The following is a 19,577-nucleotide window of genomic DNA, read 5'->3' as shown; positions in this document are numbered from 1 at the left end:
TATGGAACAAACGAAAAATCACTTTAATCCATGGCTTAAAAGTAATATTATCCACAGTATGAACTAGCTTCAATCCAGTATGGAACCAAATGCAATGAGATTATTTTTCTTGCTATAGTCCAAGAATTACATTTTATTAAGACCAAAACTGAACTAGTCCCACCTAAAACTTTTTCAGGACGTCTCTCATAAGTCCTTATTTAAAAAGAAATAAAAGGATGAACAATGTGTTTGCTCAATCAATGTGTAAATTTTGTTGAGCACTGCTATATAGCAGGCACTGTTCTAAATGCATTTGTATTTTGCCTTGTACATTTCTCTTTCTCTACCTTTACTTTTTCTCTTTCTTCCATAGAGTTAGCAAAGGTTCAAGACTCCAATAGATAGATAGATAGACAGAGATATAGATAGATATTATATAGAGATATACACATGCAGTTATATGTATAATTGTATATATATTCTATGATGCATTTTTTCACTTACAAACATTTTAAATTTTGAGATTCATCATAGATTTGATGGTGTGTTAGAGTTTAATTGGTAGTTATTTTATTTTTCTTAGTTGCTCTCTAATAATGGTGCAACTCATAATCAGTGTCCTTTTAATGTAACAAAATATGGTTCAGTAAAGTACTTAAAATAAGCACCTAGTTCATGCCGTGTGTCCAGTAGAAGTTAGGTCTTCCTACACCAAACTAATCACAGAGCATGCAAAATAAATAAATATATAAATACATAAATAAAATATAACAAAATATTCTTGCCTTGACTGGGCCCATGGCCTGGTGGCTTTGTGCAGTCTTGAGACTTTGTGCTCTGCATCCCAGCCATGGCTAAAAGGGGTCAACATAGAGCTCGGGCTGCTGCTTTGGAAGGTGCAAGCCCTAGGCCTTGGTGACTTACACATGGTGCCGGACCTGTGGGTCCCTCCTAGGCCTCCTGTTTTGTGATAGGAGGGTAGCCATGAAGACCTCTGACTTTCCCTGGACACATTTTTCCCATTTTCTTGGTGATTAACATTTGGCTCCTCATTACTTACGCAAATTTCTGCAGCCAGCTTGAATTTCTCCTTAGAAAATGGGATTTTCTTTTTTATCGCATTGTCAGGCTGCAAACTTTTCAAACTTTTTGCTCTGCTTCCCTTTTAAACATAAGTTCCAATTCCAAACCATATCTTTGTGAATACATACAACTGAATGATTTTAACAGCACCCAAGTCAGATATTGAACTCTTTGCTGCTTACAAATTTATTCCACCAGAATAAATTCCACCTAAATCGCCTCTCTCAATTACAAAGCTCCACAAATCTCTAGTGTAGGGGCAAAATGCCACCATTCTCTTTGCTAAAACATAGCAAGAGTCACCTTTGCTCCAGTTGCCAACAAGTTCTTCATCTCCATCTGAGACCACCTCAGCCTGGATTTTGTTGTCCATATCACTATCAGCATTTTGTTTAAAGCCATTCAGCAAGTCTCTATGAAGTTCCAAACTTTCACACATCTTCCTGTCTTCTTAGACCTCCAAGTCTCTAGGAAGTTCCAAATTTTCCCACATAATCTTGTTTTCTTCTGAGCCCTCCAAACTATTCCAACCTCTGCCTGTTACCAAGTTCCAAAATCTCTTTCACATTTGTGGATATCTTTACAGCAGCGCCCCACTACCTGATACCAATTCACTATATTAGTCTGTTCTCACTTGGCTAATAGACATACACAAGACTGGGTAATTTATAAAAGAAAAAGGTTTAATAGACTCACAGTTCCACATGGCTTGGGAGGCCTTACAATTACGGCAGAAGGTGAAGGGGCAGCAAGACACATCTTACATGGCAGCAGGCAAGAGAGTGTGTACAGGGGAACTCCCCTTTATAAAACCATAAGATCTCATGAGACTTGTTCACCATCACAAGAATACCACTGGGAAGACCCACCACCCTGATTCAATTACCTACTACTGGGTCCCTTCCACAACATATGGGAATTATGGGAGCTACAAATCAAGATGAGATTTGGGTGGGGACACAGCCAACCCCTATCATTACATTTCTGGGTATTTATACCATTCCCCAACATAAAATCATAAAAACCCTTCCTCTCCCACAGTGATCCCTGTCCCCTTCATGGCAGCTTTATCATTCTAAGTACACAAAATGAAAGTCTTGGGGTTATTGTGGCTACTCTTTTTGTCCAATCCATGAGCAGATCACTTCAGTTCTCTCTTCAGAATGAATCCAGAGACCCATGCTTGTGACCACAACAGTGATGCTGGTATCAGATCAGGTTCTCTTGTGTAGAACACTGGAAAATGCGACAAACTAGGTGCCCTAACTATTTTTCAGAAAATGGAATTCAGCAACACTTACAAAAAAGGAAACGAATATATCATCTTTATGTTTGCACAGAATCTTTTCCTGAAGGGAATTTCTAGAACACAGTGAAGCAAGGGGAAATATAAGAATAGCATGTGAGCCGCACTGAGCTGATGAAACAGAGACAGTAGTGAGAGGTGACAGCATGCTGGCAATCCTCATGGCCCTCGCTCGCTCTCGGCGCCCCCTCTGCCCGGGCTCCCACTTTGGCGGCACTTGAGGAGCCCTTCAGCCACCGCTGCACTGTGGGGGCCCGTTTCTGGGCTGGCCAAGGCGGGAGCCGGCTCCCTCAGCTTGCAGGGAGTGTGGAGGGAGGCGCGAGCGGGCTGGCCAAGGAGGGAGGGGCTGTGCGCGGCGCTTCCGGGCCGGCCGGAGTTTCGGGTGGGCGTGGGCTTGGCGGGCCCCTCACGCAGAGCAGCCGGCGGGCCCTGCCGCCCCGGGCAATGAGGGGCTTAGCACCCGGGCCAGCGGCTGCGGAGGGTGTACTGGGTCCCCCAGCAGTGCCGACCCACCGGCGCTGCGCTCGATTTCTCACTGGACCTTACCTGCCTTCCCGCGGGGCAGGGCTCGGGACCTGCAGCCGCCATGCCTGAGCCTTTATTTTGGACAAAGTAAGTATCTAAAGGTTAAGGAAGTGAGGATAATTTGAACACAGGGACTACATAAAGTTTATGAAAACAGAAAATACCTGAATGCTATAAAAGTTAGATTGAGTGGCTTTATATAGGCTTTCTAACTCATAATTCTTAATTCAAATATCTGTGACTCAAATATTTTCCAGATCTTAAGCTCACAGGTATTTCATTTGTCAGCAAAGTATTCTATTTCTCATAATTATCTGTGATGTTAGTGTCTTCTAAATTATTTTCATATCTTTAAAATAACACTATTAATGTGTTTTAGTTTAAAAACTTACAAGTACATTTTGACAAGACGTTCGTAAGATAGAGCTGTTGTGGGGTGGGGGGAGGGGGGAGGGACAGCAGTAGGAGATATACCCAATGTAAATGGTGAGTTAATGGGTGCAGCACACCAACATGGCACATGGATACATATGTAACAAACCTGCACGTTGTGCACATGTACCCTAGAACTTAAAGTATAATAAAAAAATATATATTATTAAAAAAAGATAGAGCTGGAACATGGGTATAAACTGTGAATAAATGCCACCAGTAATACCTGCACTATTTAAAAATACCACTTAGGGTATAGTGTAATCTTAACAGAAGAACTATACAAAAATCATGATCAACTGTACTTCCTCTACATTTTTTGGGCCAAAGTAGAGTCAACTACCTATATGTGGAACTGGCTGCCACCTTTGCCATTCCTTTCCTGTGCTCTGCTCTCATAATTGTGTTCTCATATGCACTTGTATTTATCACTGTATAATATAATTTTGGTTTATGTTTGTATTCACCAGAAGATTATGTGTCATTATTAGGTAACTGCCATCATATAGCTTTCTTCTCTGTTCTTGGGGCCTGGCATATACTACAAGCTCATAAAAAGTTCACTGAACAAAAACATACATTATATGATTTCTGAAGTACTTTGACTCTGTGATGGTTAATATTGAGTGTCAACTTGATTAGATTGAAGGATGCAAAGTATTGTTTCTGGGTGTGTCTGTGAGGATCTTGCCAAAGGAGACTAACATTTGAGTCAGTGGACTGGGAGAGCCAGACCTACCCTTAGTCTGGGTGGGCACCATCTAATCAACTGCTGGCACGACTAGAAGAGAAAGCAGGCGGAGGAACATGGAGAGACTAGACTTTCTTAGTCTTCCTGCCTACATCTTTCTCCAGTGCTGGATGCTTCTTGCCCTCAAACAGTGGACTCCAAGTTCTTTAGCTTTGGGACTCTTGGACCTTTGACCACAGACTGAAGGCTGCCCTGGTGGCTTCCCTAATTTTGATATTTTGGGACTTGGACTGACTTCCTTGCTCCTCAGCTTGCAGATGGCCTATTGTGGGACCTCAGCTTGTGATCCTGTGAGTCAATACTCCTTAATAAACTTCCCTTTATACATATGTCTATTCTATTAAATCTGCCCCTCTAGAGAACCCTGACTAATAAAGTCTCCACGAAAAAATTGCCCTCCCTGACCTACTGGTTGATGATATAAGTTCCATGAGTTTATTCCCAAGTTTTCATGTGGTTATTCCCAAGTTTAGATATCTGTTGAAATACAAGCACACTGGTAAATATATTAATCTGCATATAGCATACAATTTGAAACAAGATATTTTAATCAATTGTTTAATCCGGAGATACAGATTTACATACAATCTAAGAAATAATATAAAGAGATCTTGAGGACCTTTCACCTAGTTTCCCCAAATGGCAACATCTCGTAAAGCTGTATGATTTTTCTGCTGGTATTTGGCTGAACTAGGGCAGGTGTCGGAGAAAAACGTGTTCTTTGTCAGGCCACCCTGTTCCAGTCTTTCTGCTAGTGAGAACATGCTTTTTGTGGAGCTTTATTTTTGGTCTGAGTGTTGGCAGTTCCAGGTTGGAGGCTTCTGCAGTGCCCTTCCTGGGCTATATGTGGGAAATAAAGAAACCTATGGGCCCACCACTGTGTCTCTCTCAAGCCCTGAGATCTCCAGGTATGAGCCTTCTTTGTCTTTCCACCTTTCAGAGTTGTCTTCTTCTTGTTTTGTTATGTCCACATGTTTTTAGTTGTAATAATGAAAAACTGGGAGAACTGTGGTTACTGCATATTGGTGAACCAGAATATGCTTGTAATTTGTGTCGGTAGATTGAGTTTGTAACTTACAAAAACAAAAAAAAAATACCTATGGATTTTACCTGGGTTGAGGAAAAGGAACATGTAGGTTTTGTGCCTAAAGTGATAGAAGAGAGATTACATTTGAGACAGAAGAGATGTGAGGAATAAGTGACTATGAAAGAGCAACTTTAGTTGGCATGCCCATTTTTTTTTCATAAATTACCCAAAATGCCAGTGTTTCTAAATGCTCAGGTTTTGAACCCTGGCCCATTAAGTATTTTTTTTTGTCATTTTGACAATACTGCATTGCTGTTTATTAGAAACTTTTTTTAATCTTTTCCCTCTTTGGAAGAAGTTATAGACAAGGACCTTTAATTTCAGTTTCTGCAGGTAACCCATCTTACTGTCTTGCATACCAAATATGCCTTCCCTTAATTGAAAAATGATATACATCTTAACTGATTTGTATTAAGAAACTTGAAAGGTGAATTTCTATCCATAATAGTGAATAATAATTTTAAAATATTTTTCTTATCCAATTTTCTTTTCCAAGTCCAACTAATACATAATATCATGATACTGTTTCCTGTCTCTCTTCTCAACTTCTCCAGTACTGAGTCTCTGCCAGCTCTCTGTTCCTTCCTTTTTTCCATTCACATTTTTTCTTTCTTTTTCCAGACTTACTCTTTGATCTTTCTATTTTAAGTCAATCAAGCCAGTTTTGAGGTCGTTTCAAGTCCCACACTTTCCAATCCTAATCCATTATCCATCATTATATAACAAGACCTACAATTTAGCTAACAGAAGAGATTTATTTCTAGTTGTCAAACTGAGGGCTAACAATATGAAATACACTCCGCATTATTTCTTTTCCCTTATGAAATTGGAAAAGTATGTTTTTGTTTTGTTTTAAGAATTGGAGATTGTTAGCCCTGGTGAGGCATGAACATGTAAATCAAATAGAAGGAGGCATATTTCTTACCTGAGGCAATTAAACTAGCATGACTGTGGAAATAATCAGATTGCCAAATTCATGTTAAGAAAGCTCATCCATTGAATCAATATCAAAGACTTAACCACTGTTTTCAAAAAGTGACAGAGCATCTGATGTTTCGAAGCTATTTGATGAAATAATGATCCCAACAAATTTTTAAAGTTTTTAGAAAAAATCTTATGTAAGATTTTTTAAAATATCTTTCTAGTCTCCTCAACTTGGAGATACATGACCTGAATTTTCTAGTGAAGACTGGAATGATTTAATGTTTATGGTAGTTTGTGTGGCTTTATACAGCAGTAGTAGAAAACTTGGCTGAATTGTAAACCGTGGCTGTCTAATATCATACTCCACATTTCAAAATGTTGTAACTGATAGAATGTTATAATTTTGTTCATAGGGCAAGGTATCAATCTTTAATTCATAAAATCTCTTTATGCTGTTCTTTTTGAAGGAATTACCTATAAAAATAATAGCTGAGCCAAACCGTAGTATTCTGATTTAAAGGCATAGTGCTTTAAGGAAGTGCTTTAAGACATCATTTTTTAAAACGAGAGAAATTTAGCAAATTGTTTTCTATAAGTCATAGGATTAGTTACTTTTTGAGATAACTATAGATAGAAAACTCATAGTTTATTATGGTTGTGTCGGAAAAACTATCTCCTTAGAATTCTTTAAAATGTAGAAATCTTAAATGTGATACAGCAAATGCTTATTGTGACTTTTCTGGGTAGTAAATAAATCTTGAAATTTGGCATCCATTTATTTTTGTGTTATTTGAACTTATTACTTCTTTCATATTCCACTCTTCATAAGTAAAATAGAGATAATATTTAACTCATATGTGGTTGTGAGACATAAAAATGATTAAAATGCATAAAATGTAATAATTTTAATAACCTTTTCCCAGTATAAGAATACTCATACGTTAAGCCATTTGTCCTCATTTTACCCTTTAAAGTATAACAAGAAACTGAGATTGAGAGATGTTAAATAATATTCCTAAAATTACAAGTGACTGTCAGAGGCAGGATTTAAACACATGTCCTATAAGTTCTTGCCAAACAGTGACTCCATCACTCAAAGTCTTCTTATAGCAAATTTAATATGTCTCATCACTTTAATGATACATCTGTTAAATACGGTTGCAACATACCTTATCAGTTGGACCTGAACTTATAGCTTTCTACACCTTACATTTCTCTGTGCAACTTCTTATACCATGTTTTGTTGGTTTCAAGGGTAGTTGCTTGCTCTAGCTCAGTACTAAAGCCTCAACATGCTATGTAGCAATTGTTTTGCACAATAAAAACTTATTTTGAATATTTACTGAATTGGTCTGTATTTGGCTTAATGTCTTGATGCCTTGGTTTCCTATAGGACAATAACTACACAATATATATACCCACCTTCTAGGTTTGATGGGAAAGTTAAATGAGAGAATAGATAAAAAGGGCTTAGAACAAACAATGTCTGGGACATAGAAATTGCTCTTTAAGCTTTCTATTATTACAGCTGTTATTCTTGTTTGTCAACAGAAGCCAAGTGTCATTAGACAGGTATGCTAGACATATGAAGAGTAGGCATCATACTGTGTGTTTGCTCCTTCAGTTGGGAATTGTAAAAGAAAAAGGATGACTTACAGTTAGGAATTAATTGTACTTCTGGTGAATCAATTCAAAGCAAGTGCACACTGTGTCTAGAAGCTGGAAAAGCCAATCTGTTCTTCTTGAGAAATTGAGCTCCGGCTCTGATACAATCTCTGCTCTTCTATCTACTCAAGGGTTGGGTAGAAACAAAAGCATTTTTATATAGCACATTTATCTTAACTAATGTAAAGGGATGTGCACATATTTTGATAAGTGAGAAAGAAATCACTTGGAAAATCATAGCTAAAACTCTGTAAGATTTAGAAAAAAACAAATTATAGCTTTAAAAAAAGCATAATGCCTAAAATCAGCTTTTGTTGTGGGCAAAAAAGTAATACATCCTCCTCAGGAACTTGTCACATACATTTTTCAAATTCATGAAACTTTCTTTCTTTGTAAAAAAGAGAAAAAAGCTTAATGATATTTTCCTATCTATAAAACTTTTTAATATTGTAGTTCTTAAGAAATAACTTAATGATGGTGTAAAAATCCAATTTTAAGGCCAGGTGCAGTGGCTCACACCTGTAATCTCAGAACTTTGGCAGACAGAGGTGGGTAAATTGAGCTCAGGAGTTCAAGACAAGCCTGGGATATATAGCAAAACCTTGTCTCTGCAAAAAAATACAAAAATTAACCAGGTGTGGTGGTATGCATCTGTAGTCACAGCTACTTGGGAGGCTGAGGTGGGAGGATCACTGGAGCCCAGGAGGTCGAGGCCACAGTGAGCTGAAATGGCACCACTGCCTTCTAGCCTGGGTGACAGAGCAAGACCCTGTATCAAAAACAAATAAAAACATCAGATTTTACTAGAAACATCTAAATTTGTTCTTAAGATTTTACCATATGAGAAAAATTAAATCTTATTTATTGAGCCATGTAGCAAACAATGAGGTCACTGAAGAACACAGCAAATAACGTTCAAAAATGTAGTATAAGCTTAGTAGTCTTTGTTCTCATACAAAAATCAACTTCAGTAGTATATATTTAGGGTTTTGTTATTCTGTCTTCTAGTAATTGAGTATGTGCCATAGATCCATAATACATTTTCAAATATATCATGACTATTTCCTTTTGGTCTGTTGACTGAGATCGAGTGTTATGTGCTGTCTCTAGGGACTCAAGCCTAGAAAGCCAAGAAATAGACTGATATCTAATAAGTTTTTAGCATCTTTTAACTAAAATGATGGTAACCACTATTATGCTAAGTGTTGTATTATTTATGAGCAATGTATTGCTCACAAAAGATGCTCAAAGCATCAGCTACAATGAATCTTCATCATTTTCAGCTATGTCAGACAGTAATCACACTCCATATTTTTTTTTTTCATCCTTTTACCTCTTACTCATTTTGCTCCCCAATTACTTGATTTGGTAAAAGAACTCAGCTAAGTATATCTTAAAGCCATAAATTCTATTGGTTAGAAAATATTTCCCTTTTGTTTTCTTTCTAAAATCAGATATTGATATATATATCTCCTATATATGTAGATATATGTAGATATAGATATATATCTCTCTATATAGCTATATATGTATGTGTATTTATATCTGTAGATATATGTAGATATATGTCTATATATATCTGTAGATATATGTAGATATATGTCTATATATATCTGTAGATATATGTAGATATGTATATCTACATATATATGTAGATATGTATATCTACATATATATGTAGATATGTATATCTACATATATATGTAGATACATATGTATACATATCTACACATACGTATATGTAGATATATCTATATATAGACATACATACATATGTAGATATGTATGTATGTCTATATATAGATATCTATATATATATATCTACAGGGTCTGAAAGAAGACAGAGTTTTATTTCTTATGGGTTCCCATATCTCAGCAAATTGTTTCCATAGCAAGCTGACTTTCTGGTCTCTACTCTGTCCATTTAGGTTTTGCCCTCATCCAACTATCTGTACTCAGGTGTAACAAATTAAGATCTATTCCTGTATGCTATTCAGAGACTATTAATTCTTTACTCACAATTCATTGTTTATGCTTTGTAAGAAAATTAGATATTATTAGAGAAAAGAAGAGAAAATATGCCCAATTAAAAAAATAAAATGTATCTGCTATCATCTTTTGCAAGGAACATTGCCATTTTACATCATCGTAGTCTATGAATTGTAATGAAAAATTGTTTTATTGGGAATTCCAAAACGTACTTAAAACACACACACACACACACACACACACAGACACACATAGCCAATATTGACTATTGGCCACTCACACTTCTCCTTTCTTCTACTATTAAAGTTGCCTTACTTACAGGTATCATCATATGATTAATGTGATTTTCCCAAAGGATAGCAGAACAGAAAGACAAAGAGATTGGGGTGTTATTGGAATCTTGGAGACTTTACCAACCATAGACTGTCTATCTCCAGATTTATCATTACGTGCACAGATTTCTCATTAATTTTGTTTAAGTTACTCTTTTTTAGGAATCTGAACTCACAGTGAAATAGGATTCTTTACTTTCATCTCTGTAAGAGATTTATATTTTCAAAAGTATTTTGGAAGAACAATGAGTTAAATATCTAAAAAAACTGATCAGTAACCTTAATTACTTTAGATTCTGCAGTTGGAATTTTAAGGTTTGTGATACATGAAACAAGCTACTTTGTGGTTTCAATCATTAGTCCTTATTAAAATATTTAGTAATATAAAATGACATTATGCTTTAAACATTGACAGTTAATCTTTCTCAGATTAGTCAAATCCTAGATTACTAACTCTGATAGGCTGTACAATTCCATAAAAGCAGGAGTGATTTCTTTTTTGTCCAAAATATCCCCAGGTTGCAGCAGGTAATTTAAAACACAGAATGCTCTAAATAAACATTTTTAAATAGATGAGTAAAATATTGAAAAGATGAACAAACCCAGGTTGTCCCCAACTATCAACAAAACTAATCAAGTGTGGATAATTCTTTTTTTATGTTAAAGGCCTTTGTGCATGAATTCTGCCCTTGGACAAGTTCAAAAAGTGGTAACCAGCAGTAGTTATTCTTAAGACAAAGGGTTTAATTTTCTGAGGTGTCTTTCTACCTACCTCCCTTCCTCTTTCTCCCCTCTTCCTTCTTCCCTCTCCCTCTCTCTTCCCTTTTTTTCTCCCTTCTTTTTAATTTTCTTGATACTTTTTACCAGCCCATTTGCTTAATGCACCCAGTCTCTATCTTTTCTACATCTTTTTACAGTAAAAAATCTGACATTTTGAATAATAGAGATATTGAAAATGAACACATATATATATTGCTTCCTCATTAGAAAAATAAATCTGCCGAATTGTTTTTCAATAATAGGTGCCTTTTTCATTGTCTATCTTAACTTTCTTTCCTATGAAAGAAGAAAGACATTTTTACTAATTATTTTTACTAATTAGTTCACATGGTCTAGCCTTCATATGAGCTTGGAGGTAGAATCAAGGTATCTTTTCGTACTAGAATATTACCAGTCAAACCCAGTTAAAAGAAACATAACAACATGCAGAGATATAGAGTGATTTAACCACAACTCCAAAGTAATAGTATTGCACAGCTCACCAAAGGTATTGATTTTCAATACCTTTCTAAGTGCAGGAAAAGTGGATTAAAAATAATGTGGTCTGTTTTAGAAAATGGCAGAAAAAATGACAAAGTTCACTGATCCTAGGTAGATTAATTTCAACTACTCCTCTTCTTATCTTTAGCTTGATCTTGAGCTTAATATCATATTGACCCCTTACTATGTCTCTGGTCAACTAGATAAAGTTCTGAACTAGAATTTCTTTAAAATTTTCTGCTGTGTTTATTAGTTTATCTTAGGTGGAATACTGCACAGATTGGGAAATAAAAGTCTTTCTGAACTTTGGATTCACTGGAAATCTTTGCTTTTATAAACATTTCTGTGATGCAGGTTAGAACCTGACCTTAGTTTATCCTTGAAACATACTAACAACCTAACTGGAAAAAAAAAAAATATATATATATATATATATATATATTATAATATCAAGCATCTCCCTTTGACTTAACAGTGTTCTAGAATCCAGTAGTCCAGTTTCATTTCTGTATTAATATTTAAAGCATATATAGCATATGTGTTTAAAAGAGGTTATTTAAAATTATAGCCATCACATAACCCTGACTTACTCACAAGAAGGATATTATACTGGATTGGATAGCATCAGCTGTGACATTATAAACTCTAACATCAAGATAACCTTCTCTGAGAGGCTGAGTCCGAGAAAAACTGCCTGATCTCAGGCTTGAGGAGGTGAATACAAACTACATTAATTCTAGAGGCAGCAATGCTATTTCTTAACTTCTGTAGGTGTTCAACATAAAATTACTACCACTCTTTTATTTTAATGTATAAAACTCTCAGTTTTGTAAATGCATACTTTTCTTTCCATAAAGTAAAATTCAACTTAATGATAACCATATATAACATAATAAATTTGCATGTTGGTATGTTTATGCACAAAATACATAAAATGTCTGGAGGGGTAAACCATACTACGGAAGGTAAACATCAGGATAGAGTTTGAGTAGTAGTCAAGGAAGTTTTAGTGTCATCTGCATTTTTTGCAATTTTTATTATGTTGAGATCTATATTTATATATATTCTTAATTTAAATGGATTTTTAAATTAACATATTTATTAATATATTAATATGGATTAATTATACATATTATATAGCTTATATATAACATATTAAAATAATAATATCTGAGAATTGGAAAGAAACTTAGAGATCATTTTTGACATATTTGTGACAGAAAACCCCCTGTTCTAATAGGTAGTAGGAGAGTTGACCTAGAATTGAAACCATTTTTACTAATATTTCTCTACTTTAAATATAAAACAAATATACATTAAGTCAACCAATTTACATTAAACTATAGTTTACCACTATGAATTTTTAAAAAATTGTTGAAAATGATTCTTTGGAAAAGAAAATACAGCTTGCTAATACTGCAGTTGCTTAAATATTTTAATTTTGAAGTATATCAATGACAAAGTGGAAATAAAATATTTATATTCTAATACTGCCAAATTTGTTGTTTTTCTTCTTATGATCCCTTTCTTTATTTGGCATTAAAATATAGATTTTCACATGTATAAAAGTAGCATTTTATACCTTTCTTTTGCTATTAACATATGACTTTACAAATGTTTTCCATACTGTTACATAAATCTGATTTTATAAAAATATTGATCTATGACAATTATAAGTACTTAAAATCGTAGTTCAAATAGGTAGAAAACATGTGCAACAGATTATATCCACATATGTATAGGTATATTGTTTTATTTTTATATTTATTTCAGCAGTCTGATATAAACAGAAACAGAATCCAGGAAAATTTAACCGAAAGGGAGAAACACTTGGACTTAAAATTTGTACATCTTCTATCCATAATTTGATCCAACTATCCATAGAACAATACAGGTAACTTTCAGTTTGCTGAGAATTACATTTCTAGTACTAGTATAATTCAGAATCTTAAAGATTTTGGAAATAAATTAGATTAAAGAGAGGCTCAGAGAGTGACACATGGCTCAGCCAGTAAGTCAAATAATAGCAGGAAATAAACAGAAAATAAAATCTCTTCATAGGAGCCTAAAACATGCATGTGCATTTTCTGATAAAGGAGGCTTTTGGTCCCATGTATCAGTGACTCTCCTGATTACACATTATATTTGTAGATGTGTGTATATATAATTTGCTAATTATGGTAGAAAATATGAAACAAAGTAACAGAAGTAAAATTACTTAGAAGGGGATTGACTCTCCAAAAACAAGTACGTAAGTTTAAAAAAATCATTTCTTCTTTTTAAAAAAATGTTTGTGGGGAAAACAAAAGCAAAGCCAAACAAACAAACCTGCATTTTCTAGATTCAGTCACCTCAGAAACATAGAAAGCACTTCAGAAAAAAAGCAAAACAAAAGAAAACACAATTCTTATTGGGAGAAAGAAAACACAACTGTCTGCAGAAATGTAGCTAATGAATTAGCTAGAAAGCAAGAACATTTCTTTCCAGTTAACTATAGAAAATCATCTCTGTTGCAGAATAATTGTAATGCCACGAATTTCGGTGCTAATTTGAGGGAAGGCTGAAGACAGCCTGTTCTCTGGTTTTACCTGATGATTGACTCCTTCCTAGAATTTTAGAGCAATAAAACTGCCTAGCAGTAATTTCCACGGTAAACTAATTATTTCTTTGGTAGTGCAACATTCAGTCCAAAGGGCTCCGTTCAAAAGCTTAGAACCAGTGAGGTGTGTAGGGATCTAAAATTTTCCATGGGATTGTGGTGTGGGTGTGGCATTCTGTGTTGGTGAGCTGAGACTGTGGCTTTTTACCTATGAGAGTGATAGGAGTCCCCATTGTCTTTTGTTTTACTTATTTATTTTTCTTTTCTTAGCATATTGCATATGCAACAACTTTATACAATTCTCTGGATTTTTTTTTATGTCATGGCAGCACTAGTGACAAGTAAATATTTCCTTAGATTTTCACCTAGCAGCTGATGAACCACCTAAGTGATACAGATTAGTTACTGACCTGGGGCTAGAGGTACAAGTTTCTTACTTATTCTCCATATTGAGTTGCTTTCAATCTGCAAATATACACAGTTTCAAAGACTTCATACATATCTAGATATTGCAATTAATTATTGGGTTATGTCTAAAATTCATTCTTGTCATAACATTGAGAAACTCACAGTTGTTAATGGAAACACCAAAATCTGTAAAATATTTTAAAGGGCTTGTTGTGAACCGAAATGAGTGACTGCAGCCCAGAGAATACACAAACCCAAGAGGCCTTGAGTAAGTCATCCTGAGGAGGTGGGATTATGGTTTTGTTTTATGCATTTTAGGGAGACAGAAATTGTTGGTAAAATTATAAATCAATACATGGAAAGTTTCTAGTTCAGCCAGAAAATATAGGACATCTCAAAGCGTGGAGATTGTAAATTAGAGATGGGTGTAGGGGTTCTTATTCATTAACAGTTGGTAGAAAGAGTGAAGCTTTGTCTAAAGACTTGAAATCAGTACAAAGGAATGCTTGAGTTAAGGTAAGGGAGTTTGCTGTCTGTTATGTGATAATATACCACAGCCAGATTGGAAAGTAAGCTGTATTATACTGAGTTAATTAAAAAACCCATTTAATGTGATTTTATGGTTTGTAGGGTGTGATGTAACCTTTGCCTTGCATGTCCTTAGGTCCTATTTATAATTCAGTATTGCCACAAAGAGTCCCTTCTGTCAGTCTTATGATCTCTATTTTAATATTAACCCTAGTCAGTTGTGCCTATACTCCAAAAGGGAGGGGGTATAATGAAGGATGTCTGTCCTCCCTTCCTGTCATGGCTAGAAATTTAGTTTTTAAGGTTTTTCTTGGATTCCCCTGGCTAAGAAGTGGTCCGTTCAGTCAACTGAGGGGCTTAGGATTTTAATTTTAGTTTACATAGTCAAAATTTAGTTATATATGAAATTTTTTCCTGCCACTAATTGCATTCTCCAAAAATAATTAACAGTAATTGTGATGGTTAAAACTGAGTGTCAACTTGATTGGATTGAAGGATGCAAAGTATTGATCCTGGGTGTATCTGTGAGGGTGTTGCCAAAGGAGATTAACATTTGAGTCAGTGGACTGGGAATGGCAGACCCACCCTTAATCTGGGTGGGCACAATCTAATCAGCTGCCAGTGTAGCTAGTATATAAAGCAGGCAGAAAAATGTGAAGACTAGACTGACCTAGCCTCCAAACCTACATCTTTCTCCCATTTTGGGAGAAAGATGCTTCCTGCCCTCAAATATCAGACTCCAAGTTCTTGAGTTTTGGGACTCAGACTGGCTTTCCTTTTTCCTCAGTTTACAGACAGCCTAATGTGGGATGTTGTGATCATGTGAGTTAATACTTAGTAAACTCCTATATATATATATATATCCTATTAGTTCTGCCCTCTAAAGAACCCTAATACAGTATGCATATTCTGTCATAGGTTCTCCCAGAATGGGTGCATGTGGAATAGTACATTTATGATATCTCATAAATAATATACTATATTTAAATTATGCATTGTATTTACATTAATAATTTTATATAACATTATTTTGTGTTTGTTCTTATGTGTATATTATTGCTTTATACTATGTAGGTAGTTTATATAATACATTTTAAGGTAAATAATGAATATTTATGGAACTATATTTACCTAACTTTTGTAAAAGAAAATTTAAAAATCTCAGGACTGTTAGAACTTCTTATGGAAGGAGAAGGTCACTGCAACACCATCTTTCAAATGGATAGCTGTTACTAACATTTTGCCTCACCCAGATCCCCATGGAAAAGTAAAAGCTCTCAGGCATCTATGGAGGACTGCCTCTACAGATCATTCATCTGTAAATTCTTTGCTGGGCTCCTATAAAGAAGGGCATGCCAGTTGTAACTTTAAGTCTACAATCTAAGTCTAGTTCCTAAAACTGAAGTGTGTTCCATTCCACATGGATAATGTCATTATAAGCTTATCCTTCCAGGACAAGTTCTTGGACAAAGTCAAGACTCTTTCTTCTACTTACCCAGAGATAGCTGCATAATTGACTCTTCTTTTACTCCCTTTGATTCTTCAGATATTCACTTTATCTCATGTAAAATGAAGAATTACTTGTCACTAATTAAAGTCTCATAGGAATGTAACTACTCATCCAACCAACTACTTGCTCCTCTACTTATCTGTGTCCCTCACCAACCCCATTTTTAAGGAAATGTATAAATACTAAACCTGAAAACCTCATTGGAATAACAGCCACTCATTTGAGTTGTCACTTTATAGAAATATTTCAAAAGTTAGCACATTTTAACATTATAAACAGTTATGTTATATTTATATGTCTTATACTTATCTTAAATTATAATTTAATTTAAATTAAATTATAATTTTCTTTGGTTGATTTACTCTGACAATTTGTTACTATAACTAAATAATAAAATTGTACCTTATTTGTTGTTTGCTCTTAAGAGAAATAAAATTTTTTGTGGATTTTTTTTCCTTAAAACAGTATATTTAAGAGCATAACTAGGAGAATAAAATCAATATTTCTTGTAATTTCTAGAAAATTAACAAGGCTTAAAAATCTATGTGTAGATTTAGATCACAATTAATATATAAAACTAAGATAATATATATTGACTGTTTGTGTAAATCACATAATTTTTTTCTTTCACCTAAGCCCTAATTCTTTATTGTATATTTGTAATATAAGAAGTTGTTATCTTCAAATTTAAATTTTTATACATGGTATAGGTATTCAAGTAAACTGTATTTGGTATAAAACATATTATCCTCTGTGTATACCAAGTAGAGGCTGCTAAATCAAAAACCTCTATGACATACAATTCATTGGCCTTAGGTAGGCAGGAGCCCTCAGCCTCAGCAAAGGCTCCAGTAAAACACTAACCAATACCAGAGAAGTCTCACCATTGGTGAGAAAGCCTCGTAACAGCTCCACATGACACACCAACTGCCGCTATTCTACTAGGTGGACGCTTTCAAATGCTTATCATTGCTTACTTTTATTTCTCACCTTTGATGATTCTGATTTATTTCCCTTTTCACTTTTACAGTACTGATCCAGGGAGCTTTGATACAGTGAATCATATGTAAAATTTAGTAAATATTTCTCATTTCAAAGATGCTACTTTTGCACTATAGAGTATTTATTACACAGTAGTTTAAATGACATTCAGTCAATTTGTCTACTCTTTTAGAATAACTTTGGGGGAACTTTACGATGTGGCTCCATTACACCTTTCTATAAAATCTTCACTAATTGCCTTAAAGAAACATCTTAACAAATAAGGGCAATTGTCATTCTGCAGTCATCATTAGCAACTATGTTTTATCCTTTTTCCTGTTTTTCCTACATACCATTACTTTAACTTGGAAGCTCAAATATTCCATTCTTCATGATTCTCTACCTGATCTTCCAGTCAGAATTAATATTACTCCAATTGGTTTTCCCATAAAACTATGCTATCTTATAGCCTAATGTATATATATCACCTTGAATTACACCCACTTCTGAATCTTCCATTCTAGATAAGCTACTTGGACATCTCATACTATGCCCCACACTCAACCCCTCAGTCTCCTACCTAAGTTTAGAAATAATAGATGCTTCCTAAAAAAGATGCTGACTGAATCACTGGAATAATTCTATCACTGGAATCATTTCATAAGAAGGAGGTTGACCAGGTTGAATGATACCTTTTATTTCTGATTCAGTGTGTTACTTTTATAAAAGCACAACTGAAATGTTATTAAAAATATATAAAGAAATCATTTCATAAATATCTTTAGTTTCATGAAGCCATCCAGGGTACTCTGAAACGAAGCGCCTAAGGCACATCAGTATTGAGCCAATGCAGAATATGGTTTCAGCATAAACTATCAAGGTGGTGAAATGAGAGAACAAGCCTGGGGTTTTGAAGCTGTAGGTTGTAATTATGGGTCTGACATGAATGATCCTTGTGGACCTCACATCACTTATCCTGCTTGTGCTTTTGTAACATTTTTGGTAAAATTAGGGCAATGGATGAGATCACCTGCCAAAGTCTTGCCTGGTTCCAATTCGGCAATTTTCATAACAAAGTAAAAGTAATAAAAACACGTGAATTGTAAACCCTTAGTATGTGAACTGAGCTGTAACACAAACCGTGGCAACTGAGAATCCTCGGGAGACTTATTGAATAAAATGGCCATACATCCTGGGTTTCTGCAGACAGTCGTCATTTCTGATATTTACCTATATCCTGGTGTCCCATGTAGTTTAGCATTTTGCCTGAGTTTTTAAAAATTAAATTACACAGTATTAGTATAGTTGTAGTATACTATATATATAGTATATTAGTATAAGTCAGAGAGGGTTTGGTAGATCTGTGTTATAGTTTCTGCCATGGTCTCATCTGGTAGAGTGTAGGATGCTTGTGCTCTCAACAGATTTTTAAACTTTTATTACATGAATAAATATAAAAGAGAAGTAGTGATAGTCTATCTCTCCTTTCCTGAAAATCTCAGAGGCAAAGTAATTGAACAACCCCCTTCCAGATCAGTAGTGTAGGTGCTCACTGTCAAAATAAGTGCTTTCTGATTCAAGCATCTAGTCTTGGCTTAGCGTCTATTTCACTCACATCATTTATTGGTTTCTATTTATAAATGTTTCAACTGACTCTATCAAGAAGTGACCTGGTGGCATTTATATCTTGTAGACCATAGCACATAGGTCAACTGGCTTGTACTTCAAGTGACTGACAGGAACGGTTGAACTATGTGTTAGAGTCCATAAGATATAAATACCACCATGTCACTCTTGATAGAGTGTGAGTGAAATTGAGGCTAAGCCATCTTCTTCTAGAATATATGGCCAGAATGTTTTTGCTATAGTTCTTTTATCAATTTCTGCGTGGTGAAAATCTCATCTCTGTTAATTTTTTTGTTTGCTGACAATATACTGTTTCTGAAATTTACTTTTTGAAATAAACATTTATTTTAGAGTATGTTTAGATTCAAAGAAAAGTTGCAAAAATATTGATAAGTTATTTTTAACCAAATCGACGATTTCAGGTTTTCTTTATACTGGAAAATGGTAGGAGAATCCAAAATACAGATGCCAGGTATGCTTGTTGTTTTGCAAGTTCATCGTTTCTAAATCTTCTCAGAGGACAAAACAAGGAAACACATGCAACAACACTCATGCTAGTTGATATGGGCTGTCTTTGTGTCCCCACCCA

General features: G+C 34.8%; 1 protein-coding gene across 1 annotated transcript in view; it reads left to right on the top strand.

Moving 5' to 3' along the window:
- Nucleotides 1–832: 832 nt before the first annotated feature.
- The window catches only part of LOC131382916 (uncharacterized), a 38,325-nt gene continuing 19,580 nt past the window's right edge, over nucleotides 833–19,577 (top strand). The window contains exons 1-2 of the mRNA XM_058435723.1: nucleotides 833–878; nucleotides 2,666–2,983. Of these exons, the coding sequence (XP_058291706.1) occupies nucleotides 833–878; nucleotides 2,666–2,983 (364 nt within the window). The remainder of the gene's footprint in view (nucleotides 879–2,665; nucleotides 2,984–19,577) is intronic.

The sequence above is a fragment of the Hylobates moloch genome, unplaced genomic scaffold (genome assembly GCF_009828535.3).
Source record: "Hylobates moloch isolate HMO894 unplaced genomic scaffold, HMol_V3 SCAFFOLD_2, whole genome shotgun sequence".
Lineage (NCBI taxonomy): Eukaryota > Metazoa > Chordata > Mammalia > Primates > Hylobatidae > Hylobates > Hylobates moloch.
Note: the sequence above shows the minus strand (reverse complement) of the source record. Positions and strands in the feature narration are given on the sequence as shown.